The 19,404-nt window shown below is 45.4% G+C and overlaps 1 protein-coding gene across 1 annotated transcript; it reads left to right on the top strand.

Annotated features, from left to right (window-relative positions):
- Positions 1-684: 684 nt before the first annotated feature.
- On the top strand, positions 685-3,357 carry LOC125508445 (amino acid permease 6). Its single transcript, XM_048673157.2, has 4 exons — positions 685-838; positions 1,086-1,319; positions 1,406-1,499; positions 2,198-3,357. Exons 1-4 carry the CDS (start codon positions 775-777, stop codon positions 3,195-3,197), a joined length of 1,392 nt encoding a protein of 463 aa, XP_048529114.1. The 5' UTR covers positions 685-774; the 3' UTR covers positions 3,198-3,357.
- The last annotated feature ends 16,047 nt before the right edge of the window (positions 3,358-19,404 follow it).

Below are 19,404 nucleotides of genomic sequence, written 5' to 3'. Positions count from 1 at the left end.
CTGTAAATGACCGTTTTGCCACTGTGGTAACCCCTTTCACCTAGTATAAAAGAAGGGCCATGGCAACCTTTACAAGGGTCGAAACCCTGCCCATTTGCAGTAGCTTAGTAACACCTCCCGAGGATCTTGCCGGCAAGGTTGTGTTCTCTGTAAACGTGGGACTCAAATACTCATAAATGCACCAATGCAGGAGTAGGGTTTTACGCACACTGCGGCTCGAACCTGGGTAAAATGCTCGAGTTCTTTCATGGTTGTTGCTCTTTGTGTGCTACGTGCCCTCACCGAACATAGAAGGGGTTCTCGGCCCCATAGATTGTCGTATGCCGACACCCGTCAAGAATGTTCGTCATAGCTTCTATCCACATCTACCCTCCGAACATGAAAAATATATTTATTTCATCAATTGCAAGAATTGCACCAACTAAAAGAAGGATTGGTGGACGGATTAAGAAATCTTTAGCTAGTAGTTGTGCACGCACTCGGGATGAGAGGACTCTCGTTCTCTATAATTGGAGTCGATGTAGATTGATAAAGCCTATTGATCGATCGAGACTGGCTGCACAATACCTTTAACTTTGCTATAATTATTCATCCCCTTTTTTCCTTTGTATTTCTACTAGAGTTTTTATGAGGAAAGGGAGTGACGATGAAGTAGGAGCATCTGGTGGGCCTATATATATGTGGTGGCTCCTGCCGAAGCACGCACTCAGTGAGTCATAGAGAAAGAGTGATAAGGAGTGGAGGAGCATAGCTAGAGGGGAAGACACGAGAGAGATGGAAATGGAGAGGAGATCAGTAGTGTATGATTCTGAAGGAGGTGATGATCATGAGAGGCAAGGTACGTATGCGATCCTAACTTGTGTGATTAATTCAATCAAGTCTTGCATGCTGTCGATCATAAGGACTTGATGTAGTGATTGTGAGCCAATGGAACATGCATGTAGTAATTAGCTAGTTAGACCTCACTGTCATGACATGGCATGTGCCTAGAGGACGAACAATAGGGAGGCTTTTCTTTTGTTTCCTTTTAGCAGTGATAATATGTGCATCAGTCTGAATTTGCAACATTGGCATCCTGGCCGCAGGGACGGTGTGGACGGCGACGTCACACATCGTGGCGGCGGTGGTCGGCTCCGGCGTGCTGGCACTGGCGTGGACGGTGGCGCAGCTGGGGTGGGTGGTGGGCCCACTCGTCCTCTTGGGCTTCTCCTGCGTTACCTACTACACCTCTACCCTCCTGGCCAACTGCTACCGCTACCCGGACCCCGTCTCCGGCGCCGTCAACCGGGAGTACATCGACGCTGTCCGGTGCTACCTTGGTAACTAATCGACGTAGTTACATATTAATCTCAAAGCTCAAAGCTAACCCGTGCATGGCTGATGGATTAATAATGAACTGTTGAAGGCCGGAAGAACGTGCTGCTGTGCGGGTGTGCGCAGTACGTGAACCTGTGGGGCACGCTTGTGGGCTACACCATCACGGCAAGCACCAGCATGGTGTAAGTACACTAGACTCTTTATCTTCTTTCTTTTTGCAAGCACTAGAATGGACTATGATTAGTTAGCCCAGCAAATTGATATTGATTTGGGCGTGACGCATGCATAAATAACGCATCCCCTGGAGGCCGGAGAGGGAATCCGTTGGCATTCTCGCATAAGATTGCACTGCACGCATGCACGCTGCACGCTATGCGCGTGACACCACCACCAGCTTGTTGGTGGATCCGTCACGGTTGCACACACCTGCACGTATCTCGTGTGACATCAACACACCTGCACTGGTAGCTCTATCTTTCTTTTCTTGAGCATATGCCGCCGCAGCCTCCGGATGTCATCTTTGAGCCAAAAAATTCCAAGCTTGCCGTGGCATCTACGATCGAGAGGGTTTCAACACTAGCTAGGTGCGTAACCGTATGGGGATTTTGCTTTTGCTTTTGCTTTTTAAATCTGATTAATTCATTCTTCCTTTTTTAGTTGAGTTGTTAATTCATTCTTTCGACAAAAAAATAGAGTACTAGATGATGTCCATTATAAAATTATACTACCTCTGTACCAAATTATAAGACATTTTTGCAGATTTTTGCACAGCAAAAACGTGTTGTATTTTAATACGGAGGCAGTAGTAATTCATTCATCCAGAATTTATTTTGGGTTAACATTCATCCAGATTTTAAATGATAAATATGCATGTATGTAGCGCGGTGAAGCGAGTCAACTGCTTCCACCGGTCGGGTTTCAGCACGACGGGATGCAACTCGTCGGGGAGCACGTACATGGTGCTGTTCGGCCTAATGCAGCTGCTGCTCTCCCAGCTTCCCAGCCTCCACAACATCGCCTGGCTCTCCGTCGTCGCCGTCGCCACCTCCTTCGGCTACTCCTTCATCAGCCTCGGCCTCTGCGCCGCCAAGTGGGCCTCCCATGGCGACGTGCGCGGCACCCTCGCCGGCGCCAGCGTCGACGCGCCCCGTGACAAGGCCTTCAACGTCCTCCTGGCCCTCGGCAACATCGCCTTCTCCTACACCTTCGCCGACGTGCTCATCGAAATCCAGGACACTCTCAAATCTCCTCCCGCGGAGAACAAGACCATGAAGCGCGCGTCGCTCTACGGCCTCAGCATGACCACCGTCTTCTACCTCCTCCTGGGCTGCACCGGCTACGCCGCCTTCGGCAACGATGCCCCCGGGAACATCCTCACGGGTCTGGCCTTCTACGAGCCCTACTGGCTCGTCGACGTCGCCAACGTGTGCGTCATCGTGCACCTCGCGGGCGCCTACCAGGTGTTCGCGCAGCCCATCTTCGCGAGGCTGGAGAGCTACGTAGCGTGCCGGTGGCCGGACGCCAAGATCATCAACGCCACGTACTATGTGCGCGTGCCGGGCCGGCCGTCTTCGTCAGTGCCGGTGGCGCCGCTCAAGCTGGTGTTGCGCACCGTCATCATCATGTTCACCACGCTGGTGGCGATGCTGCTGCCGTTTTTCAACGCCGTGCTGGGGCTCATCGGCGCGCTAGGCTTCTGGCCGCTGTCCGTCTACTTCCCTGTCAGCATGCACATCGCGAGACTCAAGATCAGGCGCGGCGAGGGGCGGTGGTACTGGCTGCAGGCCATGAGCTTCGTCTGCCTCCTCATCTCCCTCGCCGCAAGCATCGGGTCCGTGCAGGACATCGTGCACAACCTCAAGACCGCCACCCCCTTCTAGAATGTCGACTGATTATTAACGAGTACTCCATATTTGTAGTCGACGGATTATTAACTCGACTGATCTGAGGGACCCATGCAAAGGTGGCCTCACTTCTCCTTTTTGGCGTTAATTTGATTGATCGATCGATCGATCCATCAAGTCCATCCATTTTTCTTGATGTTGATTCCAACTTTGCAATAGTACCTACGTAGCTTGCAATCAGAGGCGGAACCAGGATTTGTCAAAGCCTAGGGCTAAAACTAACTGTCTAAATATAATGTCAAAATACCACGCGCATCAATGTGCGTTATATGTATGCCACAAAATCACATTCAAAACAAAATATAAATTCATTATTAGTAGGAGAGGAAATTCCATTAAACAAATATTTTAACAAAGTGCATCATTGCAAAAATGATTTGGTACCAAATTAGTGGAGACTTGCTTAATTCAAGGTCATTGTTTCTTCACCAACAATAGCAGAAGGACCTGGATCTGCAAACATAAAATCAAGTATTTAAAATCAAGATAGTGGACATAGAATAAATCAATTGTTCATATGAAATTTTGCAAAAAAACCAAACATATTATATACCATTAACACGAACTCCACAAGGTAGTAGCCCCTTGCGTTTTCTCATTTTTTGATAGCATTGTATAATCTTAATATCATCAATGCTTCAACTGTATGGGTCCTCTTCATCTTGGATATCTAATCTCCTTATGACAACGAAATAAAACTGACTAGATATAATTTAACACCGCCAATTCACTGAGTTTGCCTGATATAAAGAAACTAGGGAAAATAATTAGATGATACAGAGTTACAGATTAGTTATTACCTATGCGTGCGCTGTAGTTTAGCAATAGTTCGAGAAGATCAGAAGGAGGAGACTAGCAGAGGCAGGTGGACAGGACACCGGATCCGGCAGCCGGCGCGGCGGGGAATCGTGGCTTGACGACTGATGACGGCGGCGGCACAGCCGCGCAGCGCGTGGGTCCTCCGTTTGAGAGAGGCGAGGGTTTCTCCGCCTATCGGGAGTGCGATTTTATTTTTCTTGCCGAACGAGCGAGCGACAGATCGAAGCGTCAACGTGTTCTCATCGATAGATTTCCTGGCTGCGCGATTTTTTTAGAAAGCCTGCTGATTTATTAACTCCTGGCTGCGCGATTGATTTTCTGTTTTGATCGATCCACTTGAGTTGGGCTAATGGGCTGAAGCCTTACATCTACGTGAAGCCTGGGGCTAATCTTCTCTGTATCCCAAATTCTAAAATATTTGGTACTATATGTATAAGGGCTAGTTGGGCCACGTCTGGGGCTACAGCCCTAGTTGCCCCAGGCCCAATTTCGCCCATGCTTGCAATTGTCCTATCAAGTAATGCAAGATCGACTAAACAGGCAACTGAAAACAAAACAAATATCTGTCATTTTTGTTTCTGGCCGTGCGATTTTCCTCTTTTTTTTTCCTTTTTTGAACAGAAATGACTGGAAATGAACAAACCTTAAACCGCATTTGTCATCCGTTATCGTTGCTAACTTTGTTGGGGGGGGGGGGGAATGTGCCCAGTTCTTTCTTGAAATTTCAGTCACCTTTGTTCCTTTGTTTATTGCTTTGAATTGGCACCTAAGGCGGGAAAAAGTGACCGAGAAGTATGAAACTCGCAGTTACTTCTAAAAAAAAAGCCACCAACTTTACTCATTTGAAATAACAAGTATATCGTTAGTAAGAAAGGTTACAATTTAATCTAAAGGCTCCTCAAACCAACCAACTGTTGTTTGAATTTAGCCAGCCTAGCAGGCTCATGAGCGACTTTATTAGCTACTCCATCACAATAATGCTCAAACCTAGAAGTAAAGAAATCACAAGCAAAATGATAACAGTCGCCAAAAACCGTCGTCGCCGCACTTGCTAATTATCCTCCATTCTTCATGATGTCAATGACCTCCAAATTACCAAAGTTAACAACAAGGCTGTCGGCCCGGTGGGAACCAGGTTACCACGAGCCACCTGCCTACGACCCAGGAAGGGCCCTCGGACCAGCTCATGGGGCAGCCCACCAACGGGCGCCGCGAAGCCAGCAGTCTTGTGAGGGCCCTGCCCCGCGAGGGGTTGTCTCCTATGAAGGACATCAACGAAACTACCATTAGTACAAGCGTCCTCGCGAGGCCTCCTTCGCGAGGCGCCCTCTCTTGAGGCCTCCCGAGGAGCCATGTCACATGTGTGGCATCGTCCAGGCAGGCGCTAGCCTGCGCGGCCAGGACAGTTTCCCCTTCGGTGTTAAGGGGGAATCTGTGCCTACCTGCCCCCAAACCTAGTCCCAAAGCTTTCCCCTTCGGTGATAGAAGACCAAGATGGTGGCGCGGCATGCCGTAGGTCAACGTGGAGCACCTGGCGCGTCATGGATAAGACCTTTTGCAGGCAAAGACCACCTTTCGTTTGGAGAAGCACCGGCGCCTGTCCCCTTTTAAATTGCCGCCCTATGGTAGCCCTTTCTCGCTCATATTTTCAGGGAAGAGGCGCAAGGCATCTATATAAGGTACAGAGCGGCTACTATAGCAGGGGATTGACTCATACCCAAACCCTAGCGCGGTTGTTAAAACCCAAAGAGCTCCAGCTCTCCCTGTAGCTCTAAGAGCACTGTCCACAAGCAATACAACGAATCAGGAGTAGGGTATTACACCGCACGATGGCCCGAACCTGGGTAGCTCTTTGTGTCCTTGTCGCGATTAGCTCGTAGCCTAGTAGATGCAAAGCCATGCCCCAGAGCTCGAACCCGTGGTTCGGAATCAATCCCCCGACAAAGGCGGTTGCATCCCGCCCTTTGTGCAAGTGATAGACCAAATCTGAGAGCCAAAGCTTCAGACATTAGGATATTTGCACACCAATCGATCCTCCCACCCCCAATGAATTTGCCGCTATCATCCCTTAGGACTGCCCCAACAGTGCCCCTAAGCAGGTCTTAATCAAATGATGCATCAACATTTAGTTTGGCAAAGCCACCATGGGCCCTAGCCTAGCCCCTTTTTTCATGTAAGCATTTGGAAAAGAAGCACTAACAAAGCTAGTCATGCGCGTACTAATCTCCATAGAGATCTAGAAAGCAATCTGAACTTTCTCATCATGGACCAATTCATGTCTTTCACACCACGAATACAAGGGCATTAATTGTCGGGACCACGATTCTAAGTCACACCGGTCTAGCAAATAACACATCATATCACTTTGCGGCCTCACACAAGGTAACCCATAGCTGCCGCCTTTACCTTGGCCGGGACCGTTTGCGTATTTTGGCTCACGTATATGACTGTGATCCTAGGATCCATATGACAAAGAACCAGGATTGACATGACTAATCATCAACCAAGGTGGCACAAACGTACAAGGACATGCATACGTTACTTATCAATCCACGTGTTGGTCATCAGTGTGTGAAACCGAGTCATAGCAACCTATAAGGAATCCAGTAAACACCGCGTGACATGTCCCCGTAGGGACAGACACGGGAGCAAAGAAGGATACATGCTGATCAATCCATGTGTTCTGGAGCATTAGCGAACTACCGGGGCTCAATGGAAGCACTAGGAGGCATTTCCCTGTAGGAAAGGCTACCGAAGGTAGATAACCAGGTGTCAAATCCCACACATACCAATGCATTTAGAACATACACACAATATGCATGATATGTGTAGATATAACATGGCATCACAATATAACTCTATGACTCAAAGTATTTATTTAAAAGGCTCAGAAGAGCCATACATAACATGATATTACAAACTTGGGCCTCATGAACCAGCATACAAAGTCATAGGAGCAACGGAAGCATAAACATGTCTTAGTACAAATAACTACAAAAGAAAAAGGCTAAGAAGCCTGATTACGCACGAGACCCTCCAAAGGTACAAGATTGTAGCTAGGAAACGAGCTATTCAGTCAACATTGATTTCCATGTGGAACTACTAGTAAGACCGAACTGTCCTCTATGAAACATAAATTAAGCAACAGTGAGTAAGAAGGTACTCAGCAAGACTTACATCAGAACTAACTACATATGGATCATTATTAAGAAGGGTGTTGTGGGGTTAACTACAGCAAGCCAGCTTTGACTCAGTGGCTATCATGTACTTCGACTTTGTTTGAGGTGAGAAAGCGCGCATGAGTCCACTACTCACAACAACAATACACCACTATGGATCCGCTCCCATCTCCCTACGAGAAGGACATCCATAGCACTCATGCTTATCTTGCGCATTTTAGAGTATCCCTTCAAGTTGTTTATTAACCATATAAGTCTCCAAGTAGTCCATATCCGAGGACGTGACTATTTGAAAATAGTTCTATAACCCTGCAGGGGTGCACTTCTTGACACAAGCTCTCACCACTTACCACCATATACACGCCTTGTATCTCGGCAACCTTCAAGCGGAAGCCTAGCGAGGGTGTCAGCTAAAAACTGACTAACCACACAATACTCTAGTCCGGGTTTATCGCCTATTTGAGAACTAAACCTGCAACGGAAGTCCAACCAAAGTTTCCATCATGACCCAAACGATGTGTGCAGGGTTCCCGAGCACACCATTCGGGTGCCACTCGGTACACCGGGCCACTGTGCCTAATCTGCCCCAAGCCTCCCCTATCAGGTGCCACTTGGTCGACCAACAACACGACCTAGAAACACCAGAAACTAGTTGCAACTCCTTGACATAGATCAAGGCGATTAATAAGCTAAGAGGGGTTCAATTACCGGAACCCAATGTGTGATAGTAGCTAGTCTTGGATAACATAAACAGAACTAAGTTCTTAAGGACGGTCTCAATAATATAACCCACCATGTACTCCTACATGTCCTCTCATTAGTACCTTTATCAAATCCTGTTCACACACTTGGCTCTCAACATTAGAACATGATCACAATATTCCAATTCATCCCCCGATGAATCAGACCTGACACAACTCTATGAAATAGCCGGCATGGCATGGATAAAGTCACATCATGGCCTAAGCAACTCCAAATCATGCTAGGAAGGTTTAGCTATTTACTGTGACAATGACAGGTCATGTTGATGAATGGGTTCAACTACCGAAACAAGTAACAGTTGAATCGTTGTTGTCCTATACAATAATAGAGAGGAGGAGAGAGCATGATTGTATCAGAATGCTCAAGGGGGTTGCTTGGCTGTAAGATCAAGAGTAGAGCATTGCTCCCCGGATAGGTACATGGTGCCACCCGCAGAGGCAGAACCTATCGAGAGTACCAAGGACAATCAATACACAACATATGCAACAATATGATGCATGAACATGACATGGCAATATGATGTGGTTTGAGCTAATGCATCTAACATTCCATTTAGATGAAGTCTATTTGAACCAAAGGTTTGAATGCAACTCCAATGTTAAGTATTTAAAATGCCATTTACTTGTTTCCACTTATACATTAGGTATAAGTTGGCTTGCCATTCATAAAAATGTACAGATGGATAAATGTAATTTTTCTCATAATTTTTCATATATACATTATTTCAAACTGAGCTACGGTTGATTTTCTATGAATTTTTGAAATTTCGGCCAATTTCAAAAATAAATAAATCATCTAGATTTATTTAAATCCGGAAATAGTTTACTATGTCAGCATGACATTAGCATTGCGTCATCAAGTCAACACAGTCAGCCAGGGTCAAACCTGACCTGTGGGACCCACTAGTTAGTGATACAGTTAACTAACAGTGGTTAGTTTGCCTAATTATCTAATTAGTGGACAATGGGGCCCATGTATTAGTGTTACTGGGGGTAATTAGACGGTAACTAACGTCCTAACCGACGGTGCCCACCGGTCAGTGGCTCAGGCCGGTGAGGTCATCGCCGGTGACCACAACCACGATGATGTCCGTGCTATGGGCCACAAGAGCGGGAGCTGAGGCCACTAGGGTGTAGCTCGAGCTCGTCCGCATCTAGGGAAGCAGGCGGCTGGGAGCGGGGTGGCCAAAGCTCGCCGGAAACTATATCGCAATGGCAGTCGGAGCACGGGCTCGATGACTAAAATGAAACAGTGCACGACATGAGTAACAGATGGGTGCTACGTGCTCCTGGATCTGTGTTGAGCACGGTGACATGCACGGGCGCATGCTACGGTGGCTTGATACGTCTCCAATACATTCATGCCATATTTACAACAATTTTATATGGTTTTGGTATGATTTGCATGGAACTAACCCGGACTGACACTGTTTTCAGCAGAACTACCGTCGTGTTGTTTTTTGTGCAGAAATGAAAGTTCTCCAAATGAGCTGAAACTTTTTGATGATTTTTTTGGAACAAAAGAGACCCCTGAAGCTTTGTGGTAGGGCCAGAAGATCCACGAGGAGGGTACAACCCACCAGGGCACGCCTGGAGCCCAACCCGTGGCATGGTGGGTTGTGCTCACCTCAAGGCCCATCTTCGCGTGAAATCGATGCCAAAAAATCATATAAATAGAGAAACCATCAGAAATAACCCTAGATCATAAGTTACGCCGCCGCAGGCCTCTGTAGCCACGAAAAATCAATCTAGAACCCATTCCGACACTCTACCAGAGGGGGAAATCATCACCGGTGGCCATCTTCATCATCCCGGCGGCCACCATTATGAGGAGGGAGTAGTCCACCCTCGGGGTTGAGGGTTTGTACCAGTAGCTATGTGATTAATCTCTCTCCCTCTCTCTGTCTCTCTCATGTTCTTGAGATGGCACGATCTTGATGTATCGCGGGCTTTGTTAACATAGTTGGATCATATGGTGTTTCTCCCTATCTATCTTGTTGTGATGAATTGAGTTTTCCCTTTGAGATTTCATTCTTATCGGATTGAATACTTTTATCGATTTGAGGGCACTTGATATATGTCTTGCGTATGAATACCCGTGGTGACAATTGCGTATTATATTGATTCACTTGAGATATGTTTTGGCACTCAACTAGCGTATTCCTGAGGTGACATTGGGTTAATCTATGAATAGGGGTTCATGCACGTTCTCATCTTTTGTTTCTCCGATAGAAATCTTGGGTCACTCTTTGATGTTTCTTGTGTTGGATTGAGTATTATAAATCTGAATTTCTTTTCGTGTTATTTTAGTGCGAACTCTTGATAGATCGATTGGAAAGAATAACTTGGTGTTATCTTAGTATGAACTCTTGATAGATCGATCGGAAAGAATAACTTGGTGTTCTTTTAGTATGAAATCTTGGATAGATCGATCAAAAAGAATAGCTACAAACAATTTTTTCTTATGTTCTCCGCTAGATAGAAACTTTGGAGTGATTATTCATCGCACATTGAGGGATGGTTATATGATCTAATTAGATTAGCTTTGTTGACATATTGTAGTAGTGAAAGTATGGACCCTAGGCCACATTTTCAAGCATTGCAATACGATTTATGCCCACTTTTGTCACTTGTTACCTTGCTGTTTTCTATTGTTCGTATTTGGTGTGTTGGGGACACAAGAGACTTTTTATTATTTGGTTGCAGGGTTGTTTGAGAGAGGCCATCTTCATCCTACACCTGCCATGGATTGATAAACCTTAGGTCATCCACTTGAGGGAAAATTGCTACTGTCCTACAAAACTCTGTGCTTGGAGGCCCAACACAAGTCTAAAAAATAACGTTGCGTAGTAGACATCAAGCTCTTTCCTGGCGCCGTTGCCGGGGAGGTGAGTGCATGAAGGTATATCTTTATATCTTGCAACTGAATCTTTTAGTTTCTTGCTTTATCACTAGTTTGGTCTATTAAAGAAGACAAAAAAATGGAATTGAGGTTGCATCATATTATTCATCTTTGTATTGTCTTTCATGAAAATGATGGAAATGAAAATTGTGCTCAACTGATAGAAGAAGAATTCAATAAAATCTTTGGCATATGAATAATGAGCATGATTGAAATGTTATTAGTATGAATTCTTTGAATATACATGATGCTAATGATATGAAAAGCCATAATCTTGGGGATGCTATGTTTGATGAAGATGATATTTTTAGTCCCCCAAGTTTTGATGAGAATATTTACTATGATGAAAGCATGCCTCCTATTTATGATGATTATGCTCATGACTTGTATGCTATATTGAATAATGATAACTATGGAACTTTTCATCATGATTTTAATTTTCAATATCATGATAGTTATTTTGTTGAATTTGCTCCCACCACTATGGATGAGAATTTTTTTGCTTATGTGGAGAGTAATACAATTTCTATGCTCGTGGATCATGGAAAGAATGATTTACGTGATAGCTATATTATTGAATTCATTCATGATGCTACTAAAAATTATTATGAGAGAGGAACATATGCTTGTAGGTACTGCAATAATATCAAGTTTCCTCTCTATGTGTTGAAAATCTTGAAGTTTTGCTTGTTTTACCTTCCTATGCTAGTTGATTCTTGCTCCCATAAATTGTTTGCTCACAAAATCCCTATGCATAGGAAGTGGGTTTGATGTAGGGTAGAACCCTAGATGCACGATCTTTCACGATTGGAGCGGATCTCGTGAAGAACACGAAGAACACGAGGGGAAAATATGAGGGGAAACACGAGTGGAATCACTCAAACCGACAAGATTCGATTACACATCTGCTAGATCCTCGAAACACAAAGAGATACACGATCCACGATCAACAAAGGACAATAAAAGTAGCAAGTTCTTCTCCGTGAGGAGGTCATGAAGGTCTTCCCGTTAGGGGTCTTGAATCTAAGATGGATCTACTCCGTAGAGGCCGCGGTCTCTCTCGGTGGAGCAGATCCGGATAGATGAGCAAAGTGTTGGAAATATGCCCTAGAGGCAATAATAAATTAGTTATTGTTATTATATTTCATTGTTCATGATAATCGTTTATTATCCATGCTAGAATTGTATTGATAGGAAACTCAGATACATGTGTGGATACATAGACAACACCATGTCCCTAGTAAGCCTCTAGTTGACTAGCTCGTTGATCAATAGATGGTTACAGTTTCCTGACCATGGACATTGGATGTCGATGATAACGGGATCACATCATTAGGAGAATGATGTGATGGACAAGACCCAATCCTAAGGCTAGCACACGATCGTGTAGTTCGTATGCTAAAGCTTTTCTAATGTCAAGTATCATTTCCTTAGACCATGAGATCGTGCAACTCCCGGATACCGTAGGAGTGCTTTGGGTGTGAAAAACGTCACAACGTAACTGGGTGGCTATAAAGGTACACTACAGGTATCTCCGAAAGTGTCTGTTGGGTTAGCACGAATCGAGACTGGGATTTGTCACTCCGTGTAAACGGAGAGGTATCTCTGGGCCCACTCGGTAGGACATCATCATAATGTGCAAAATGTGACCAAGGAGTTGATCACGGGATGATGTGTTATGGAACGAGTAAAGAGACTTGCCAGTAACGAGATTGAACACGGTATCGGGATACCGACAATCGAATCTCGGGCAACTACTATACCGCTAGACAAAAGGAATTGTATACGGGATCGAATCTCGTGGTTCATCCGATGAGATGATCGTGGAACATGTAGGAGCCAACATGGGTATCCAGATCCCGCTGTTGGTTATTGACCGGAGAGTTGTCTCGGCCATGTCTGCATGACTCCCGAACCCGTAGGGTCTACACACTTAAGGTTCGATGATGCTAGGGTTATAGGGAAAGTATGTATGCGGTTACCGAATGTTGTTCGGGGTCCCGGATGAGATCCCGGACGTCACGAGGAGTTCCGGAATGGTCCGGAGGTAAAGATTAATATATAGGAAATATGGTTTTGGCCGTCGGAAGTGTTCCGGGCATCACCGGTAGTGTACCGGGACCACCGGAGGGGTCCGGGGGTCCACCGGGAGGGACCACCAGCCCCGGAGGCCTACATGGGCCAATAGTGGGAAGGGACCAGCCCCTAGGTGGGCTGGGGCGCCTCCCACCAAGGCCCAAGGTGCCTCCTAGAGGGGAGGGGAGCAAACCCTAGGGCAGATGGGCCTTAAGGCCCACCCTAGGTGCGCCTCCTCTCTCTCCCCCCTTGGCCGCAACCCTAGATGGGTTTTGGGGCTGCCGCCACCCCTAGGGAGGGAACCCTAGATGGGGGCGCAGCCCCTCCCCTTCCCCTATATATACTTGAGGTATTGGGGGCTGCAACATACACGAGATCATCTCTCTCTTGGCGCAGCCCTAGCTCTCTCCCTCCTCATCTCTCGTAGTGCTTGGCGAAGCCCTGCTGGAGTTCCGCGCTCCTCCACCACCACCACACCGTCGTGCTGCTGCTGGACGGAGTCTTCCCAACCTCTCCTTCTCCCCTTGCTGGATCAAGGCGTAGGAGACGTCACCGGGCTGCACGTGTGTTGAACGCGGAGGCGCCATTGTTCGGCGCTTAGATCGGAGTCAACCGCGATCTGAATCGCTACGAGTACGACTCCTTCATTCGCGTTCTTGCAACGCTTCCGCTTAGCGATCTACAAGGGTATGTAGATGCACTCCCCTTCCCCTCGTTGCTAGAGTACTCCATAGATTGATCTTGGTGATGCGTAGAAAATTTTAAATTTCTGCTACGATCCCCGACAGTGGTATCAGAGCCAGATTTATGCGTAGTTTTTATGCACGAGTAGAACACAAAGCAGTTGTGGGCGTCGATTTTTTCAATTTACTTGCCGTTACTAGTCTTATCTTGATTCGTCGGCATCATGGGATGAAGCGGCCCGGACCGACCCTACACGTACTCTTATGTGAGACTGGTTCCACCGACTGACATGCACTAGTTGCATAAGGTGGCTAGCGGGTGTCTGTCTCTCCCAGTTTAGTCGGATCGGATTCGATGAAAAGGGTCCATATGAAGGGTAAATAGAAATTGGCATATCACGTTGTGGTTTTCGCGTAGGTAAGAAATGTTCTTGCTAGAAACCTATAGAAGCCACATAAAAACTTGCAACAACAACTAGAGGACGTCTAACTTGTTTTTGCAGCATATGCCTTGTGATGTGATATGGCCAAAAGGATGTGATGAATGATATATGTGATGTATGAGATTGATCATGTTCTTGTAATAGGAATCACGACTTGCATGTCGATGAGTATGACAACCGGCAGGAGCCATAGGAGTTGTCTTAATTTATTTATGACCTGTGTCTCAACATAAACGTCATGTAATTACTTTACTTTATTGCTAAAGCGTTAGCCATAGTAGTAGAAGTAATAGATGACGAGACAACTTCAAGAAGACACGATGATGGAGATCATGGTGTCATGCCGGTGACAACGATGATCATGGAGCCCCGAAGATGGAGATCAAAAGGAGCAAAATGATATTGGCCATATCATGTCACTATTTGATTGCATGTGATGTTTATCATGTTTTACATCTTATTTGCTTAGAACGACGATAGCTTAAATAAGATGATCCCTCACTAAAATTTCAAGAAAAGTGTTCCCCCTAACTGTGCACCGTTGCGAAGGTTCGTTGTTTCGAAGCACCACGTGATGATCGGGTGTGATAGATTCTAACGTTCGAATACAACGGGTGTTGATGAGCCTAGCATGTACAGACATGGCCTCGGGACACATGCGAAACACTTTGTAACATCCCAAATTTTCAATTTGGAATGTTATACATTAGATCATCATGCATATCATATTTTATTTTGCTTTTTGGTTGATCCTAGAAATTCTACGCAACTCAATGACCCACGGAGAGAGTTGGGGACTTCGTTAGTTTCATATTTGAGTTTTCTCAAATTTTGAGAATAGGATCATTTGATTTTATTTATGTTATCATCAATTATTTCTATTACAAAAATATGAGAGAGGGAATAAAATGACTTTCCCAAAATAAAGAAATATTGAGGATTTAATAATAAATCAAATAAGATTTTATTTCGGAGTTTTCTGGTGTTTTATTTGAATTTAGAAAAAATGTGCGTTTTTCAAAATTGCATTTAGGTCCCAAATAAATGTTCACCTTGTGCGGCTTGATTTTAGAACCCCGTGAAAATTTATTTCGGAATTTTTGGAGTCCGTTTAGTATTTCTTTTTATTTTTCTTCCGAGCGGAATAATTTTTAAAAAAATGCGAACCGACTTAACGGGCCGTGTCCGACCTGGACACTGGCCCGGGAGGGCTTTATAAGCCGAGGCCCGGCCCCCGGGGGAAACCCTAATCCGCCCAAGCCGCCCCAAAGCCGCCGCCGCCGCCGCCGCGCCGCCGCCGTCGTCCGCCACCGCCGGATCTCGCCGCCGAGGTTCGTCGCGCCTCGTTTTCCATGCCGTTGTAAAAAAAGAGAGAAAAAAAGATTAGTTTTCATCGGTTTTTTTAGTTTCGGTTTTTTTAAATAGATCGGTTTTCCGGTTTATTTAAATAGAGAGCGTTCGTCCGTTCCTTCATTCTAGCGAGCGTTAGTCGTTTTTCTTTTTCTCGGATTAAATCCGCGATTTTTCTGATCGCGATTCCTGATCCGATTTTCGTTTTAGTATAACTTTTCGCTCGTTTATCGGAATCAGGCGATTCAAGCGCCTAGAGTTTCGTCTCGAAACCCTCTATCCGTTTAACCAACTTAAACAAGTTTTTTCTACTTTAAAATTTGCCCTAGATCCAGATTACTAGAACGAAGTTGTTTTCTTTCGCCGTTTGACTTTCGTTGCTTTGTTCGATTTGATTCTTTTTGCCAACCGGAGTTCTTAAGTTGAACTTTCTAGTTAGATCTCTTATTTGAGTTTTACCTGTGCATTAGATGAGTACTTATTGTATGCTTGTTTGTTTGTCTGCGATAGAATACCCAGAGTGCGCCGCCTGTTACTTCGAATCGTTAGGTTTCGCGGATCATCAGCAAGGCAAGTAACACTTTGATCATACCTTTTCTACTACCCAGTTTTATTGCATTAGATAAATCCTCACACATTGCATGATTAGGATCAAATTAAATTGTGGGATGGGAAGTAGATGAGGTAGTACCTATTACCTGTTATTATCAAACCTTTGGGAGTTACTTCTACGTTTGCTTATTATGCCATGCTATGCTAGTAGACGTGGATTGGGTGAGTGATATCCATGACAGATGTGAGATTGTTAATTAATGGTTTATCTAAGGTGGCAACTTAAACACACATCTGGGTGGATTGAGGCACCTGGGTATTCCAGGACTTGCCTGTTTTCTTTTGGACCGCCACCCAGGCTCAAAGGGATCATGAGACTATTCATACTAGAAACTTTCGTGTGCAGCCACAAGCTATTATGGGCTCTAGCATAGTTGACTAAGTTGTGCGAACTCTTACAGTCGTAGAGTAGCAGATGTAGGGGATGTAGGTGGGACGGTCTACCCGATCGTAAGGTGCTAGCGCTTCTGAAAGACTATGTCTCGGTCATCCGTCTTCTCAAACACCTTGTAGTGCGAGAAACCAAACGGAGGCGATCGAGTCTTGTGGGTAAAAGTGCGCAAACCTCTACAGAGTGTAACAAACTAATCATGGTTAGCCGTGTCCCCGGTTATGGACATCTTGACTATCTAGTACTTGGATTTTCATGTGAATCTCAACATGTTACTCTAAATTAATTTTGTTGGGTTATGTTTAATGATGATGCTTAATTGGGATTGAGAATGCTGTCAACCATTCTCAATGTTTAACAACTACCATGATAGTTAAATAAGTTTATTCCTTTGAAGTAGGGAAAAATTGGCTTTATGCAAAACTGTAACCATAGAGCTTGCCACCAGCAAAATATGCATATAGTATAGCTGTTTCATTCCATTACTCTCTATGTGTTACCTTGCCAGCATATTCCAAGTGCTGACCCGTTTCGGGATGCAACATTAATGTTGCAGACTTTTCAGACGACGATTAAGGAGTTTTTAGGTCGTGGTTCTATATTCAGTGATGCCGTTGGAGTTGATGGACTCACCTATCTTCCAAGCCTTCCACTGTTATCGTTATTAGATGGCCTTAAGCCATATTTATTGTAATAAGTTCTCGTTTGAGACACTCGATGTAATAAGTGTGTGATTGCTACTCTGCTATAAATCCTCCGAGTACTGTGTGGTGTCAGCATTATTGATCCAGGGATGACACCGGAGCACAGATATCAGACTGTTTGAGGTCTGGTCGCTACAGAGATGGTATCAGAGCACACGCTGACTGTAGGACACGACCACTAAGTTAGAGACCTAGATCACTATTCACTCTCTTCTCTTCTGACCTCTCACCTTTTCTACTCTTTAGGATGGCGGATGCAAGGAACAAGTTCACGCAACCAGATGAAGATACACCCTTTGGACGACACTTGAAGGAAGTCACTAGATACCTGAACATAGGAGTACCAAGCTTCACGGGAACCTACAATGCCACTTTACCTGAAGAAGAGCGCTGGATGATTCAAGTTCAAGTTCCAGGAAGGACGTTCATGCCAGTCACTGAGCCCATAGAGTTTTCTTTTGATGCACCAACTTGGAGTCTAGGAAAGAGCATGGCAGCTCACATCACCATGGGACGCATTGGAGAAGTCTACCGCAAGGATCTCAAGGATACTATCTACCAGATTTGTGGGCACCGAGATGAGCACTGGGAGATGATCAACACCCGGAAGGATAGATCAATTGCAGCTTTTATCCAGGAGTTAAACCAGCACATTCGACGACAGGAGAACCAGATGTGCGCCGACATGATAGATCTGAAGAAGGCTAAGACTAGAATCAAGGAACTGGAGGAAGAACTCAAGGCTACACGTGAAGATTATCAAGAAGAAATTGAAGTATTGGTGGAGAAGAATGACGACCTGATCAAGAAGATTGGAATATTTATGGGAGGCCCTACGCCAGTAGATGAAGACGAAGAACCCCAGGAAATTAGCCCGGAAGACTACATCATCATCGACGGCACCGACTCGAAAGCAGATAGTAGCGATGATGACTATGTTGATGAAGCTGGAGCAGATATTATGGAGTCTGCAACCAAAGAATATTTCTAGTAGACCACCTCATTAGTAGTAGTAGTCCACCATGTAAATATAGTAGTTCGAGCACTTTTGCGATAGATAAATCAATTGTATGCCCTTGTTTGATTGATTGAAGTGAATTGTTTGCTTTTGCCTCATGTGCATATGGGTAGTGTTTTCTCTTTAGACCCCCTCTATTCTTATATCTCATCTTTTCTAAACCCTCAGATGCCTCCGAGACGTGACCCCGGATTTTCCTTCCCACCGGAGCTCACCCAGTTGATCCAGCAGCAGAACACATTGATGCAGTTGCTAGTCCAGAATCAGAATCAGGGGAACAACAACAACAACCCACCACCACCACCACCTGTTCACCACTTAGCCCATTTTCTTAGGCTAAATTCGCCGGTGTTTTCCAGTAGCACCGAGCCGATAGTAGCAGATGATTGGCTCCGCAAGACAGCTAGGGAGTTAACCATAGCAGGATGCACAGATGCGGAGAAGGTGAAGTTTGCCGCACATCAGTTAGAAGGACCCACAACATCATGGTGGGAGAATTTCACAGCCACTTTCCCAGTTGACACTGTCACATGGGACCAGTTTCAGCAGGCTTTTCGTACTGCACATGTTTCAGCAGGAGCTATGGCCATGAAGAAGCGTGAGTTTCGCAACTTGCGCCAAGGAGGACGGACCGTTGGCCAGTATGTGGAGGAATTTAGTAAGCTAGAACGTTATGTCCCAGATGACGTCGCTACGGATGCAGCTAAGCAGGAGAAGTTTCTGGAAGGACTGAATGATGAGTTGAGCATGCAGTTGATGGTAGCAACCTTCAACAACTACCAGGAGTTGGTAGATCGTGCTCGTATGATTGAAGGGAAGCAGCAGCAGATTGAGAACCACAAGAGGAAGTATGGACAAGGAAAGTACAACTCAGGAGCTCAACAGAAGCCACGTTTTACCCCTAGACCGGGAGGACATTTACATCATACCCATGGAGGAGGTAGCTCGCACAATCACAATGGCACCAAGAATGGTAATGGCAATGGAGGAAGCAACGGCCAGAACCGCACCAACCCATCAACCCCAGCCAAGAAGGACCTGAGCCAAGTCACTTGTTTTAAGTGTCAGAAGACCGGACATTATGTCAATGAATGTCTTGAAGGACAAAATGGCAATGGAAGTTCTGGGAAGAAGCCAAACCCTTTCAACAGGGGACAGGTGAACCATGTTTGTGTGGAGGAGGTTGAAGCTCAGCCCGATGCAATAATAGGTAAGTTTTTGGTTAAGTCATTTACTGCACTCGTT

Source organism: Triticum urartu, chromosome 5A (assembly GCF_056163025.1).
Source record: "Triticum urartu cultivar PI428250 chromosome 5A, HENAU_Tu73, whole genome shotgun sequence".
NCBI lineage: Eukaryota > Viridiplantae > Streptophyta > Magnoliopsida > Poales > Poaceae > Triticum > Triticum urartu.
This window is presented reverse-complemented; position numbering and strand designations above follow the sequence as displayed.

Bases quoted from the DNA above. Each gene is read 5' to 3' on its own strand.
- LOC125508445 (XM_048673157.2), top strand. From the start codon at position 775: ATGGAAATGGAGAGGAGATCAGTAGTGTATGATTCTGAAGGAGGTGAT. The intron at 839-1,085 runs GTACGTATGCGA...TCCTGGCCGCAG, and splicing joins TGATGATCATGAGAGGCAAG to GGACGGTGTGGACGGCGACG. The intron at 1,500-2,197 runs GTAAGTACACTA...GCATGTATGTAG, and splicing joins ACGGCAAGCACCAGCATGGT to CGCGGTGAAGCGAGTCAACT.